The 16,054-nt window shown below is 37.9% G+C and overlaps 1 protein-coding gene across 2 annotated transcripts in view; it reads left to right on the top strand.

The window, feature by feature from the left end:
* LOC126249019 (isoleucine--tRNA ligase, cytoplasmic) overlaps nt 1–16,054 on the top strand; it is a 181,021-nt gene that overhangs the window by 15,765 nt on the left and 149,202 nt on the right. For both annotated transcript variants that reach the window (XM_049950620.1, XM_049950619.1), the window contains 5 exons: nt 60–248; nt 6,714–6,842; nt 8,046–8,194; nt 12,387–12,605; nt 15,439–15,629. In XM_049950620.1, coding sequence (XP_049806577.1) covers nt 60–248; nt 6,714–6,842; nt 8,046–8,194; nt 12,387–12,605; nt 15,439–15,629 — 877 coding nt within the window. The remainder of the gene's footprint in view (nt 1–59; nt 249–6,713; nt 6,843–8,045; nt 8,195–12,386; nt 12,606–15,438; nt 15,630–16,054) is intronic.

Here is a 16,054-nt window from a genome sequence, read left to right as displayed (position 1 = left end):
GTAATTTTATCCCTTTTTATTAATTACTTATTCTAAGCAATATATTTGTATTTTTCCAGATTTTGAAAATGATTACAAAACTATGTATCCTGCTTATATGGAGTCTGTGTGGTGGGTGTTCACAGAATTGTTTAACAAAGGTCTAGTGTACAAGGGAGTTAAAGTCATGCCCTTCTCAACTGCATGCAATACTCCATTGTCTAATTTTGAATCGGGCCAAAATTACAAACAGGTGCAAGATCCTGCAGGTAAGGGCAGATAGTGCAGTTTAATGTTATTTTCGTGTTGTAGAATTAGCTTTAATTTTACACTTTATAAAGAATTGGTCCTGTTACCTTTATGCTATCTTTCCATCAAAGATAAAACTGATACACATTTGTAAGTCCCTGATCCTGTTTTCTTTATTCAGAAAAAAGAGCTGACAATAGAAGTGATGAGACCAGTATGATGGTGGAAACAATATGATGTAGGGTTATGCCTTTCTGAGATCCCAAACTGTGTGTGTGTGTGTGTGTGTGTGTGTGTGTGTGTGTGTGTGTTCTCGGTCCTCTCCGTGGGTCCCGCCGCGCTTTCCGTCATTCCTACCCTGCAACCGTCCCGATCGCAGTTACAAAAAATATAGTAACTGTGATCGGTACGGTCGCGGGGTAGGAATGACGGAAAGCGCGGCGGGACCCACGGAGAGGCCCGCGAACAACAACATAACGGGAGAGGACGGACACGACCAACGAAGGACAGAACGAACAACAACAAGATCAAACAATGGAGTCACATGGAAACCTAACAAACACGTCCACTCGTACACAGAACCAGTAAGCAAGCTGTCTAACGTGAGGCACTGTGTCAACAGACGTACATGAGATTAGACTAGCTGGCTGAGCGAGATGCAGGCGCTTAAGTACGCTATCGGGGGCACCGCTATTGGCCGCTGGAACCACGTGTTCCACTGTGGTGCCCTCACACTAAAAGCGAGCCAGGAGGCGCGCATGGCCACAGCTTACGGCGCAATGGTGCAGAGACCTCTATGGGTCTTCGACGCCCATTGTCTGGCGCAGATTCAAATTCCGCGGCGTGTGGTACCAGAATATTTTAAATTTTCTAACTAGTTTTCGGCTTATTGGGCCATCTTCAGGAAACAACTGACTGGTGTGTGCAATGGGACACTAGTTCTTAGGTAACCAAACATTAAGAGCAAAGATATAATTCAGTTGCACTGAATTATGTGCATCAAACTTGTTTTTAATGTTGAAATTACAGTTTACACAATGGACAATATTAAGTGCGATAAATAACTAAAGTACACCATATTACGGTATTACAGATTATATATTTATAATGCTAAAGTCTGTGAGGTATTCACATTGGTTTAGAAATGGTCAAACTGAGCACTCTTGATGTATGTTTTGCACCAAACATGCAGTTGCAATGTTAATCACTTAAATATGTTACCTAGGCAAATATAATCCCAAAATTTCATTACTGTACATTAATTATTTTTTGGTGTTTCAATTTTTTCTGTTATTGTATATCCTGCTATTTGTAGAATATTCTATGTTAGCGATAGTTACCTGATCATCTGCAAATAGCATAATCTGTTTACAGTCTATATTTTTAAAATAAAAAAGAGTTGTGATGAACTTGGATTCGGATTTCTCAATGTCCAGTATTAGTTGGAGAATTATAGGATACTTTGTAACAGGTAAGGCATGCAGTCCATTGAGAAGAATACCAAACTACTTCTGGTGTGCATATGTTCTTTTGCAAAGAAACCTGTCCACAGGCCCAATGATAAATTATGTACAGATGTCGCGGAGGGTAGACGATCAGTCCCCCTAAAGACATGTTATTAGTTAACTCCAGAAAGGTCCAGCAAATGGTGCTAGAACTACTTCTACTTGTAAATGACACTACTAGCCCTATAGTACAGGAATGGAAAGTCTGATGAAACCTGGACCGAATAGCAATGAAATTTTAATTTCAAATTAGTACGTATAATTGCTGGTCAGTGAAAGCCTTAAAAATGCAATACATATTTTATCTCCTGTGCCGTTGTCTGTAAGTTGGCAGCAGAGTTACCAGTGCTTCAAAGAGCACCCAGCATGTGGTAGCAAAGTGTATACAAATGAAGAGCAGCATTCTGTCTTTCTGTCTTGCATTTTCTGAACAGTGAAGGTATGAAACCTAGTGAATGAAAGTCCATTATTGTAATTCACATTTATTACTGCAGCAAGTGTATGAGTGGAGTAGGAACTTCAAAAACTGTGTGACTTCTGTGGTAAATAATCCCTTCTTAGGTATGACTGAATTGTGACACCAGAGCCTATTGCAGCAGCTGAAGCCATTGTGATGGACAGTTGCCATGTGACGGTGTATGAAATAGCCATAAATTTGAACATTAGCCATGGCTCACCACATCAAATGATTCATGACATGCATAAGTTTCACAAACTGTCTGCATCATGTGTGCTACATCATCTAATTCTAGAACTGAAGGGGTGATGTATTGACACCCGTGAAGAATTTTGTGGTGCTTTGAAGCAGATGACAGCTTCCTTGCAAGACTCACTCTGGGAGAAGAAACTGGTCCTCAACAATCAGCCTGAAACCAGGAGAGCAAGAAAGAAATGGTGCCATTGATGATCACCAAAACCCAAGAACTTCTGGGTTCAGCTATCTGCAGGAAAGGTTATGCTGACTCTTGGGATAAAAAAGGCATTATGTTGGAACACTACATGCTGAGGGAAACACCATCACTATTATGTCATATTCTGATTTGTTGAAAAAGCATCTTTGATATGCAATCAGACCAAATTGACATGACAATCTGACTTCAGGTGTCATTTTGCACATAACAATGCTTGATCTCATACTGTCAGTGCAACAATAGCAACCACCACTAACATTCACTTGAGGAAAGAAATTCTGTTCTGATGAAGAGGAGCAACATGGAATTCATCAGTGGCTGTGCACATGACCACAAGAATGTTTTGTAGAGGAATTCTTGGACTTCCTATGCACTGGAGGAAGTATGTTGAATGTCAGGGGACTATGTTGATAAATGACACACTTGTGTTCCAGTTTTATTCAGGGAGTCACATGAAAAAAAGTTTTAATTTGACTCATGTTAACAACCATTCACTGGCCATGGATGTATGTTTATAGCTGTAAATAATACTACATTTTTGTGAGGTTAAATACAGGCTCCGAATCTGAAATTAATTTTTGGCATAAAATATGGTAATCAGGTGCTTTTGTAGAACCCTACCTCAGAAACAGTAATGGTAGAGTATTACAGGGAAAAATTGGAGAATGTTGTGCTTAAATTTTCTGATGCTGATATTGTGTTGGGAGAAATTTCGACTTCCAGCCATAAAATGAGTGGATGAATGCCTTACCTGAAAATGACCTTCACTAGTCATAGAACTGACTCATAAAGGTTACATATTATATCTCCTGGTTACAAACAAGACTGAACTTACTGATTCAGTTAACATAGAAAAAGGAATCTGCAATCATAAGGCCATTGTAGCATCATTGACTGTGGGCATCAATAGAAATGTTAAGGAAGGGGAAGATATCTTTGCATAGTAACTGCGACAAGAAATAGACTGCAGATTACCGGAGTGGTCAGTATCATACATTTGTGGTGGCACAGTGCCCTACACTTCCACATTGGGGAGTGGGAGTCTACCTGTGGTAAGAATGCCAATATGCACCTAAGCATATTTTTATCCCATAAGTGGTGACCCCATTGTGAGAATGGCAACTGCACAACATGTGAGAGCTTCAAGTGCCGAGTGTGCCCCAGGTGTGAACATTGATGGCCCACTGTCAGACACAAATTTGAAACTGCTGAGGGCACAGTTACAACAGTGTCAACATCAGTATCAGCTGCAAAATCACCAGCTACAAGAGCAGCAAGAACCACTTTACCAGCAGCAGGAATTCCTCTGGGCTCAAGAACAACTGCACTGTGACCAAAAGTATCCAGGCACACCCCCCCCCCCCCCCCAAAACATATGTTTTTCATATTAGGTGCTTTGTGCTGCTACCTACTGCCAGGTACTCCATATCAGCGACCTCAGTAGTTGTTAGACATCGTAAGAGAGCAGAATGGGGTGCTCTGCGGAACTCACGGACTTCGAATGTAGTCAGGTGATTGGGTATCACTAGTGTCATACATCAGTATGCGGGATTTCCACACTCCTAAACATCCCTAGGTCCACTGTTTCCAGTGTGATAGTGAGCTGGAAACATAAAGGGACACATACAGCACAAAAGCGTACAGGTCGACCTTGTCTGTTACCTGACGGAGGCCGCTGACAGTTGAAGAGGATCGTAATGTGTAATAGGCATGCATCTCTCCAGACCATCACACATGAATTCCAAACTGCATCAGGATCCACTGCAAGTATTATGACAATTAGGTGGTAGGTGAGAAAACTTGGATTTCATTGTTGAGCGGCTGCTCATAAGCCACATATCATGCCGGTAAATGCCAAACGACGCCTTGCTTGGTATAAGGAGCGTAAACATTGGACAATTTAACAGTGGAAAAACATTGAGTGGAGTGACAATCACGGTACACAATGCGGCGGTCCGGCCAGCGTGTGTAGTGCCAACAGTAAAATTCGGAGATGGTGGTATTATGGTGTGGTCATGTTTTTCATGGAGGGGGCTTGAACCCCTTGTTATTTTTCATGGCAGTATTACAGCACAGGCCTACATTGATGGTGAATGCATCTTTCAACACGATTGAGCACCTGCTCATAATGCACGGCCTGTGGCGAGGTGGTTACACGACAATAACATCCCTGTAATGGACTGGCCTGCACAGAGTCATGACCTGAATCCTATTGAACACCTTTGGGATGTTTTGGAACGCCGACTTCGTGCCAGGCCTCACCGACCAACATCGATACCTCTCCTCAGTGTAGCACTCCATGAGGAATGGGCTGCCATTCCCCAAGAAACCTTCGAGCACCAGACTGAACGTATGCCTGCGAGAGTGGAAGCTGTCATCAAGACTAAGGGTTGGCCAACATCATATTGAATTTCAGCATTACCGATGGAGGGCACCACGAACTTGTAAGTCATTTTCAGCCAGGTATCTGGATACTTTTGATCAGATAGTGTATTTTAGAAGGAGGTAGTCACCTTACATTTATCTGTAGACTGAAAATATTCAGTATAAGATGACAAATAATGTTTTACAATACAGCAGACTGATGTGTGTTGAGCAAAGTTGTGAGGAATGGGAAAGATCCCCCATGATAAAACAGTCATGATAGAAAGTTCCCCTGAAAGCTAAGCAAACTTAAACCTAGATTTAATACCTTGTTGACAAAAATGAAAAAAGGCAAAAGTTGTACAAAGAGCGGCATGCCTGAAGAGGTCAATGACTTTGAAAGTAAAATTCTGTTCATGGATCTGTCAAAAATCCTAAGAAGTTTTGTTTGTGCTTTAAGTGAGTAAATGGATGAATGGGGCAGGTATGGATACAGTCACACAGTGACCATACTGGAACCAAAATGGAGGACAACGGAGGGATCAGCATAATGCTGAGTTCTGTTTTTCTGAAATTGTTTCGTTATGGAATGCTGTACAATAATTTCTCCTTTCAATCATTACATCAACACCAAAATGACAAATGCAAGATATGTTACTCGGATGCAAAATAAACTAAATTTGCTCAACAGTGGGTAAAGACTAGGACTTGATGAGATACATATACAATTCTGTGTAGTGTATGTGAAATGACTTGCTCTTTTTCTAACAGCAACCAAGTGATGTAGCACAGTGGTAAGACACTGGACTCGCATTTGGGAAGATGATGGTTAAAATCCTTGTCAGGATACCTTGACGTAGTATTTCCTCAATTTCCAAGAATTGCTTAAGGCACTTGCTGGGATGGTTTCTTTGAATAGAGTATGTCCACATTCCCTTATCAACTTTACCAACCCTGACTTTGTGCTCCATCTCTGATGACTTAATCGTCAATGGGACAGTTAAGCTCTAATCTTCCTTCCTTCTTCTATCAGTACTCTATTGTGTTGTAGAATTCTGGAACACATTTTAAGCTTATGTATTATGACATTTCTGGAAACCGAAAATCTACATGTAGGAATCAACAGAGATTTCACAAATGTTGTGAAAACCAGCTTGTTCTGTCTGTTCATGAAATCCACGAGGTAATAGATACCGGTGACTAGACTGTTGTTATGTACTTCGACTTTTGATAGGCATTTGATATAGTTGTGCCTTTTTGTCTAATGAACGGAGTATGTTACAAATACATCTTTTGAAGTTTATAGTATTGAAGTTAGTTTATCTCAAGTTGGATTATAATCATGAATAAAAATGGTGATCCAGGAAGTGTTGAATAAGTTTCTATTATTACGATGATCATAAACTGGATTAAAAGGAATACTGAAGTAAGTGACTTTAGCTTATGTACCCTGCTCCAAAGAGTTTATGTTAAACTTCATAGCTACGCCTGTGATATTTTTTTTATAGCTACTTGTTATAGATAAACCTCTTCTCATAGCTAACAGAAGTTACAGTATTCGTCAAATGGAAAATAAATATTATTTAAGCAAGTTCATCCATAACAGTGATGATATGTATTAAGTTTCTTTCGTAGGCTACCTGGAGTATTTTGAAACATAATTGCTAGATGCTTACTAAGTCCGTTGCATGTGTTTATGTTGCAGTTATTGTTAGTTTTCCATTGGTTGATGAACCTGATGTTTCCTTGATTGCTTGGACTACTACCCCATGGACTCTCCCTAGCAATTTGCTACTGTGCGTAAATGCGAAAAAAATTTATGTGAAAGTGAAAGGTATGTTGTTTTCATAATTAGGTAAGTTTATGTGAAGTGAAAGCTAAGCTAAATATTGGATAAACATGTATATATTTGTGTTGTCATTACTGTAGTTGTTCTGATAGTGAGTAGGAAATACTGCCACATTGCATAGTAGTGTTGTGAAATCCTTGTTCCACAGAGTGGACAGAGAATTGGGCTATATTTCAGAACACACATTTGTATAATTTTCCAAAAATAAATGTGTGATGTTATTTCAACACCACTTCTGTGTAAAGTTTTTGATTTTTAAGCTTTATCTTTGAGTATTCTGCAAGAATCTTTGTGATTGAGATACAATGACAAATGTCTGTCCTGGAAATTAGTGGAACTGGAGGACAAACAAGTGATTGCATAAATGAAGTTTGAATCAGGACTAACGTGAGTTTAGAGCAGCAATATCTTATTCAGCAGACCCCTTACAATTTCTCTATTTCAAAAGGAAAATAAAATGTGTTTGTAGCATAGTCTTGTAATTGGTAGCTGTTTCGTTGTAGTGTTCATTTGCTCTGAGCAGAGAACAGATGGAAAATTGTAGTTTCTTTAACGAAATATGTATACTCTATTATTGATATAAACATGTCTGTCTGTGGTAAAAGAATTGATATAAAAATAATAGGAAGCCAATTAACTGATTTGTTTGAGTGTGGTGAAAGCTGCACATCTCACACTGGTGATTTTTTCATATCTGTAAAGTATCAATTAAATTTTTATGATGTATGCAAAAATCTTGTTGTTTTCAGTCTGAAGACTGGTTTTATGCAGCTCGCCACTCTAGTCTATAATGTGCAAATGTTTTCATCCTCAGATAACTCCTGCAACCTATATCCATTTGAACCTGCTTACTTTATTCCTCGGCTGTGTTCACCCCTAGTTTTCCACAACTTTTACCTTGTACACTTCTCTCCATTACCTACTTGACAATTCCTTCATGCCTGACGGTGTTTCCTACCAACCAGTCCCATCTTATGGTGATGGTGTCCCATATATCCCCAATTTAATTCAGTGCCACTTCATTAGTTACACAGTGTACCCATGTCATTAGCAGCATGCAAAAATCCTAATTTTAAAATTTTTCCAGCAATACAGCAAAATTCAGTTTGTGTAACTTTTCTTTATTATTTTAATTTTCAGCATTGTAGATATCAGTACTGTTTGATGATATTTATTTTTTTGTTTTAGACAAGAAGAGAGAGTCTGTCTTTATCCTCATGAAAGCTAGACTTGAATCTTTATACAAGAAGAAAGATCAGTATACAATATTAGAAGAATTTGAAGGATGTGTTTTAAAGGGGCGACAATACAAGCCACTTTTTAAGTACTTTCTTAATGTTAGTATGTTTTTTATAGAACATTTTTAAATTATCTCTTTAACTTGAGTGTTTATTCAGCTGCTTTGACATTATCCTTTAATTTTTGGTTGTCCTCTATGCCAACATTCGTATAGTTGTCTAGCAACCCATTTTTTTACAAAATGAATTATTTTAGCTGTATCTCTGTGACTTTGCATTTAACTCATTTCAGTTGACAAATGTTTGTTATGGTCTTCTTGTATTGTACTGAAGCTGGAACAAATGTGGACTGTTTTGCCTAATTTGTAAGAGGCCACTTGCTTGGAAAAATATGTTAATTTCAAGTTGCATGAAATGGAAAGCATGCACAGGAAAATGGCATATGAAAATAAAGCTAAGAAATAGTTACAGGAATATATTTTCTCCTTTGTAATGTGCATGTTCAGAGTCACATTTACATGTTCACGTGCTCAATGACTCAGTATAAATCAGCAGTGGGTATTTGGTGCAGATAATTAAGAGGGTACTTCAGATGATGTAGATTGACAGATTTATGAAAGTACAAGGAATCTTTTTAAAATATGCTGTGCTGTTCAGAATGCTTTGTTAAAACCCTGATTATTTACCATAAATTAAGACTTGTGAATGCAGTACTGGTGCAAAGAGGTATGAAGTTTTGAATGTTAAACACGTTTTACATTGGGGCCGACTGAAAATTTGGAGAACAATAAATACCATGTGTCAACCAGTAATATTTCAGTGTTAGTAGTAATGTATGCTGAAGGATAATAAGCATTGCCCAAAAGTGTATAGAGAATAGAATGTGGATGTCTTGAAGTTTGTACCACATATGGACTGTGAAGTAGAGAGAGAGAGAGAGAGAGAGAGAGAGAGAGAGAGAGAGAAATTGATGAATTTCCTGTCACTGCATCAGAAATTGATTCTGTTGAGCTAATGAATTATTCTTTGTCAAGTTTGAGGGTGTATCAGTTGTGAGGAGGGGATCTAATTAAACTGCCTTGAAAGAGCCCGTTACAAGATGATAGGCACCAGGAAATGTTATTGTTTGGAATGGCCTGCCACAAATTCCTCTCCTCTGCCAACCTCTTCGTCTCATAGAAGAACTTAAAACCAGTATCTTCAATTGTTTGTTGGATCTACTTCAATCTCTGTCTTCTCCTACTGTTTTGCACTATACGGAGCTCACTGGTCCATGAAAGTTATTTCATAATGTCTTAACACATGTCCTATCATCATATCCTTTCTTCTAGTCAGTGTTTTCCAGATATTTTATTCCTTGCCAATGCATCAGAGATCCTCCTTATTTCATATAAGTAGTCCACTTAATTTTCAGCATCTCAAACATTTCAATTCTCTTCTCTTTTCCCCATATTCTGTGATTCACTTTCATCCAGTGTTGTGCTCCAACCATACACTTTCAATTGTAGACTCTTTTGTGTTGGAAAATATATTGTGTGGTTTATTTATTTGTGATGTCACCTGTAAGGAGCACATTCCTTTAAACTGTGGATGATTCACTGAAAGCATTATTTTTGTGGTGTGCATACTGTAAGACCTTCGGTACACTCACCATCAGATTATTTGACTTGTTGCTCTAACGAAGTAGGCGAGTGTCAGCAATATGTCTCGTGGTCTTATCGTGGCATGTTTATCTTCTGCCATTAGGTCAGACGATAGAAATGCCACTTGCACGCTTAGAGTAGCAGATTGACGGTGACCACCTTTAAACAGAAATTGATTAATTTTCACACACATTTATTGAAGTAATAACAAGCATAAAAATAACTTAACTTGGTTCTGGATGCTATTTGCAATTGATAATCTGAAGTTCCTTTGGTCTTGGTACGTTAATCTTATTCTCACATATCTCTGATACTTGACAAAATGTCTATTCATTTATCTTCATGGCTATGTACAAGAACATGGTAATCTTATTAGGCGCAGAATGAAACTTGACTATAGACTAATGCAGATTGACTAATCAGAGATCTGTACACTCGTTATAATACCTCGAGCATTCAGGTATCACTGTGCGAGTGTGATCCGCGAGGAGAAAAGGTTCTACGTTAGCAGCAATCTCATTGGCTGCGTTACATATTAATATGCGGATCGGCGGAAGCAGAATTTGGTCCGTCTCTAAGACAGCGCCATCTCGTAGTGCGGAGACGGACGAGCGCTGCGCCTGCACTGTTGTGCTTAGCGGGGCGCGCTCTATTGGGAAAGTTGTGTACGCGCTGACTACGCGGAACTATGTACACAACAATTTTTAAGTTTGGTACTTTCTTTTTTTAAAGAAAGGTAGTAAGCCCACTCATAGCTATGCTGTGTGTATAATATATGGAAATATAAAAAATATATGTGAGGCTGTTGTGAAGAAAACATTCTGAACTGAAGATAAGTTACATATAAAAGATTACACTCTGGCAGCTTACTGGGGAGAATCACATATGGGCTTCTCCATGGCTCAATCACAGGACCATGATTGCTTCTCATGTATGTAAACAATCTTCCGATTAATATACAACAAGCAGAATTGGTTCTTTTTGCAGATGATCCTAGTACTGTAATCAATCCAAGCATACATACAGAAACAGAAGAAATGGTAAACAATGTTCTTAAAAGTATTATTGATTGGTTTTCTGTGAATGGTATCACCCTCAGTTTTAAGATGACATAACATATTCTGTTCTGTACACCTAGGAGTGCTACACCAGTAAGTGTAATACATCGTGAGAAAATAATAAATAGGGTGGAAACTTGAAAATTCTTAGGTGTCCGTATTGATGAGAATCTAATTGGAAATAGCACATTTTGGAACATGTAAAACAACTTAGTTCAGCCACATTTTCACTTAGAATAATTGCAAATCTTGCAGCAAGATGAATCAGTAAGTTGACATATTTTACATATTTTCATTCAATAATGTCATATGGAGCAATGTTGTGGGGTAACTCATTTTAAGGAAGAAAATCTTCATTGCTCAGAAACATTCTGTAAGAATAATATGTAGTGATCACTGACGATCATCTTGTAGATGCCCGCCCCGGTAGCTGAGTGGTCAGCGTGACGGAATATCATACCAAGGGGCCCCGAGTTCGATCCCCGGCTGGGTCGGACATTTTCTCCACTCAGGGACCAGGTGTTGTGTCATCATCATCATCATCCCATCCCCATCGACACGCAAGTCGCTGAAGTGATGTCAACTCTAAAGACTTGCACCAGGCGAACGGTCTACCCGATGGGAGACTCTAACCACACGACATTTCATTTCATCTCGTAGACAGCTGTTTAAGAAGATAGTCATTCTGACTACTGCTTCACGATAGGCGTATATTTATTCCCTCATGAAATTTGTTGTAAGTAATTCACTACTGTTCGAAAGGAACAATGATGTATTAATTGCAATACCAGAAGGAAAGTGTGACATTCATTACTCCATGTTATAATTGTCTTTAACACAAAAAGGGGTGTACAGTGCTGCAACAAAAATTTAGATCACTTACCAAGGAACATAAAATGTTGACAGATAGCAAAACAAATGGAAAAAGTTTCTCCTTGACAACTCCTTCTGTTCTGTACAAGAATTTCTATTCTTGTAATGCATAAAAAGTGATGGGTAGGAATTACTAGCTCACATCTGTATATTTGAAATAAATAAATAAAATAAATGTATAAATGTTCAGCATGTAGCCACATTTACAAATGAATTTACGATGTAAAATGACTCATTCCACATCATTATGATTTATCATGCAAAATGATCCATGGGTCATGAAACTAACTAACTAATGAATTTATTGTGGTACACTGTTCAGTTGATGTGTTTGGGTATCATAGGAAAGGTGCAATGAACAGTGTTTGTTAAGTAGGTTGTGCTGTTGAATTAATACCTCTTAGTCAGTTCACTTGCCCTGAAAGTTTCTGTGACTATCCAAGGAAATACATTTCCTAGGATTAGTGTGGATGTACCATTAAGGATGATCAGTTTGCTCATCTGTAATTACAATTATGACTTTTTAAGTTGGGAAATAAGTCATAAATGAAATTTGGAAGTATAATATGATAAATAAAATATCTTCCAACAAATGATACAGTAAGATTGATGATTGTAACCATAGTCCTATTTTTATTAAGTGAGAAAAAACACACATTTTCATAATGTTGGTATAGTGTGCAGAAAGACGAAATTTGATTACAATTTTTGTTCTAGTATGAATCCAGAGGAGCTTTCCGTGTCCAGACAGATGACTATGTGACAGAAGAATCTGGTACAGGTGTTGTTCATCAGGCTCCATTTTTTGGGGAAGATGATTACCGTATTAGTTTAGCTGCTGGTGTTCTCACCCGTGATGAAAATTTAATGTGCCCAGTTGATGAAAGTGGCTGCTTTGTTGACCCTGTTGTAGATTTTAAAGGCCAGTATGTGAAGGTAATGTTACTCATGTGTTAATAACTTTAAATGTGCAGAATAAAATGTATGAATCACAAAAACTTCCTGTATGTTTACTTGCAAATTATTAGACATACATTTATTTTCACAATGCTTGTTTCATGTATCTGAAGTTGACCCTCAGTGTAAACAAATGTAGTGTGTTGTATGTGACAGAGTGAAAATAGTCGTCATTGTTCATTTAGGTGATTGATGATCAGTCTTTGGAAACAATGACAACTGTAAAATAATTAGTGTGTGCATCCAGAGTGATGTAAGTGGAATGACCATGTAAAATTAATTTATATAAATCAAAAGTCAGATTGAGAGTTATTGGAAGAATACCAAGAAAGTGCAATTCACCAATGAAACAGTTTGCTTTCAAAACTCTTACTTAATTGATTTGTGGACATTGCTTTTCCTTCTGGAACCCTTACAATGTCTAATTAATAGAGGAAATAGAGAAGATCCAAAGCAGAGGAGCATGTTTTGTCTTGGATTTGTTTAATAAGTGTGTGAGCGTCACAGTGATATTCATCCTACTCATGGCAGGTGTTCCAAAAATATGCATTTTGAAAAGAGTCAAATCCATTTATTACTACTTCCCATATATATCTTATGAAACTAGCATGACAATAAAAATGAGACATTTGAGCTCGTAGGAGGCATATCGGCAGTTACTCTTGCTGCACTCTGTAACATAGTTTTGAAGGAAAGGGGTCTGGGGAGGGACAGACAAATATTAGCAATAACCAATATATTCTCTGCTACACATAGCAAGGTGGCTTGTATGCGGAATGTAGATATAGATTTAAGCCTATGATGGAGCACCTGTTCTTTCATATCAACTTTCCAACATGGCTGTAGAGTCACAGCAGGTGTTTCCCATCCCTCACAGTATTGCCTGGCACTTACATGTGTATAGCATATTGTACATTGTTCTTAGATTTTTCATCCCCCAGAGATGAAGTTTGATGTTGACTGCACAGATAATCTGCAATCTGTTTCCTTTCACATTTGCCGGGCAGAAATATTTTCTACCTTTATTTAAATTTATTTCATCGCTAGTCACAGATGCAATAACAGCCTTGTTGTCACTGCTTGCCTCATCTATGCTAACTGAAGTGAAACGCTTGCATCTGTTTATCAAATAATCTGAGACATTGCCCTCATGAGTTACATCTCTATAATCCCATTCAGTGGTATTATAAATACGCAACTGTTTTAAAAAGAAGTTCAAGTATGATACTCAGCTAATTGCTTCATATGTATCCTGAAGATAGTCCTAAATCGACTAAAATTGATTGTTTAAGAAAGAAAAAGTGCAGCTGTTGTCAGCAAACGAAGATCTTTCTCAAACGCCTGAAAGCTATCAAGACTGCCTGCGCAAAATATTGCTTGTTCACAGAGAACCTCAAGGAGAGCACCTTGGTCACAACTACCACAAACCCAACTTAATTTTATTGCTACGTTGACAGTGCATTCATTGTGTAGTATGTAGCACGTGGGGGACTGGGAGAGTTATTGGAATATCTCATTAGTACCCATAACTACATAAAGTTTGTGGTGAAGGTAGAAAAAGTGTGTGCCTTGCCCCTCCTTGACACCCCCATTTGCTGCAGACACAATGGGTGTCTCAGTGCCAGTATGTATAGGAAACTCGATCACACTGATGAGGACAGCAACTAACTGGCAGTAAGTTACTACTTGACAACAATAGCTGAGGGGTGCTCAGAGGTATCATAACTTGACGAGGCTGAGGGTCTTAGATTATTTTATTCAGCGTTGAGTCTTTCCATGCATTTATGCCCAATATGTTAATCTCTTACCGTTGAATATTAGCTACCAGTCCCTGCATCAAGCAGCTATTCGCCATAGTTCTTCCTTACTTTGGCTTTGACACTGACATTGTGATTTACTTATATACAGCAGCAGCAGCCTCTATGAATGACCTAATGGAGTTCCATTTGGCTTTTTTGCATATACAATGAACAATGAAACTGTGATAGTGTGGTAATACTTCATTTGGTATATCCAGAACTATTGTCACTTTTGACAGTTTTTCCCATTGAGATTAAGATAGTGATTTGTGTTTGTGTGGAGGTCTTCAGTCCAATTAGAAAGTAGTTCCATTGAAATTAGGTTAGCTTATATTTTGTTGGCTAAGTAAAAAGGTAAATTTGTGTGTTATAGCTTAGCACACAAAGTGTGAGATTTTGGAACTATACAAAGAAAAGGATAATTAAAGCTGGAAACATAAGTTTCCAGATACTCGATGTTTATCATCTCCCATTAATGTGCTTTACACAGTACTGTTCCATAATGATAAGAATTTTTTGTTTTGTTTTACTGTACGAATTCTTTTTTTGTTTATGCGAATTATTAGTGAACTTAAGACATAAACATGTAAAAGAATGTGTAACAGTATATGTTGGAAGCACTAAAATAATGGTTAGAATGTTCAATTTTTATAGTAAAGAGAAATACCATACAAATTCAACCTGTATGGATCTTGAAGAGGACTGGATTTTTTAAATATTATCCAAATCTGTTTTAGATTATGTAATTGCAAGTAGTAAAGTACAGGTTGAAAAATGATAAGACGGAAACATTGAACTCATAAACTCAATGGAGGAAGAAAGGGGAAGTGAATGGAATGATGTGTTGTAGGTCATTGAGATGCAGTTATAGGAAGCAGTAAATTTTCTTAAGTTATCATGACATTTTTCGTACTTGCTGTATAGTATTTGTAAGAAATGTTCAGTTCTTGTTATTTAATACTCAATAAATATAAAAGGCATAAGGACCTTCATTTCTCTTGCTCTGCTTGTAGGATGCAGATAAAAATATTATAAAATGGGTGAAAGAGGCTGGCCGGCTTGTTGACAACTCAACAACTGTGCATCAGTACCCATTCTGTTGGCGCTCAGATACACCTCTTATCTACAAGTGTGTGCCATCTTGGTTTATCCGTGTGCAGGAAATGACTGAAAACCTCTTGAAATGTGTGCGAGATACCTACTGGTAAGTTTGAAGGTGAAAATCTCTTCAGACAGATATGAAATACCTTCTACATCTACATGAATACTGTGCAAATCACACTTGAGTGCCAGCAGAGGGTTCATTGAACCACCTTCACAATTTCTCTATTATTCCAATCTCAAACAGCAAGTGGAAAAAACAAACACCTATATCTTTCTATGCGAGCTCTGGTTCCCCGTATCTTATTATGTTGATCATTCCTCCCTATGTAGGTAGGTATCAACAAAATATTTTCGCGTTTGGAGGAGAAAGTTGGTGATTGAAATTTCGTGAGAAGATTCTACGGCAACAAAAAGTCTTTGTTTTAATGGTGTCCATCCCAAATCCTGTACCATTTCCATGACACTCTCTCCCTTGATTCACGATAATACAAAACGTGCTGCTCCTCTTTGAACTTTCTCAATGTA

Source organism: Schistocerca nitens, chromosome 3 (assembly GCF_023898315.1).
Source record: "Schistocerca nitens isolate TAMUIC-IGC-003100 chromosome 3, iqSchNite1.1, whole genome shotgun sequence".
NCBI lineage: Eukaryota > Metazoa > Arthropoda > Insecta > Orthoptera > Acrididae > Schistocerca > Schistocerca nitens.
The sequence above is the reverse complement of the archived record's forward strand: the minus strand, read 5'-3'. Positions and strand labels throughout refer to the sequence as shown.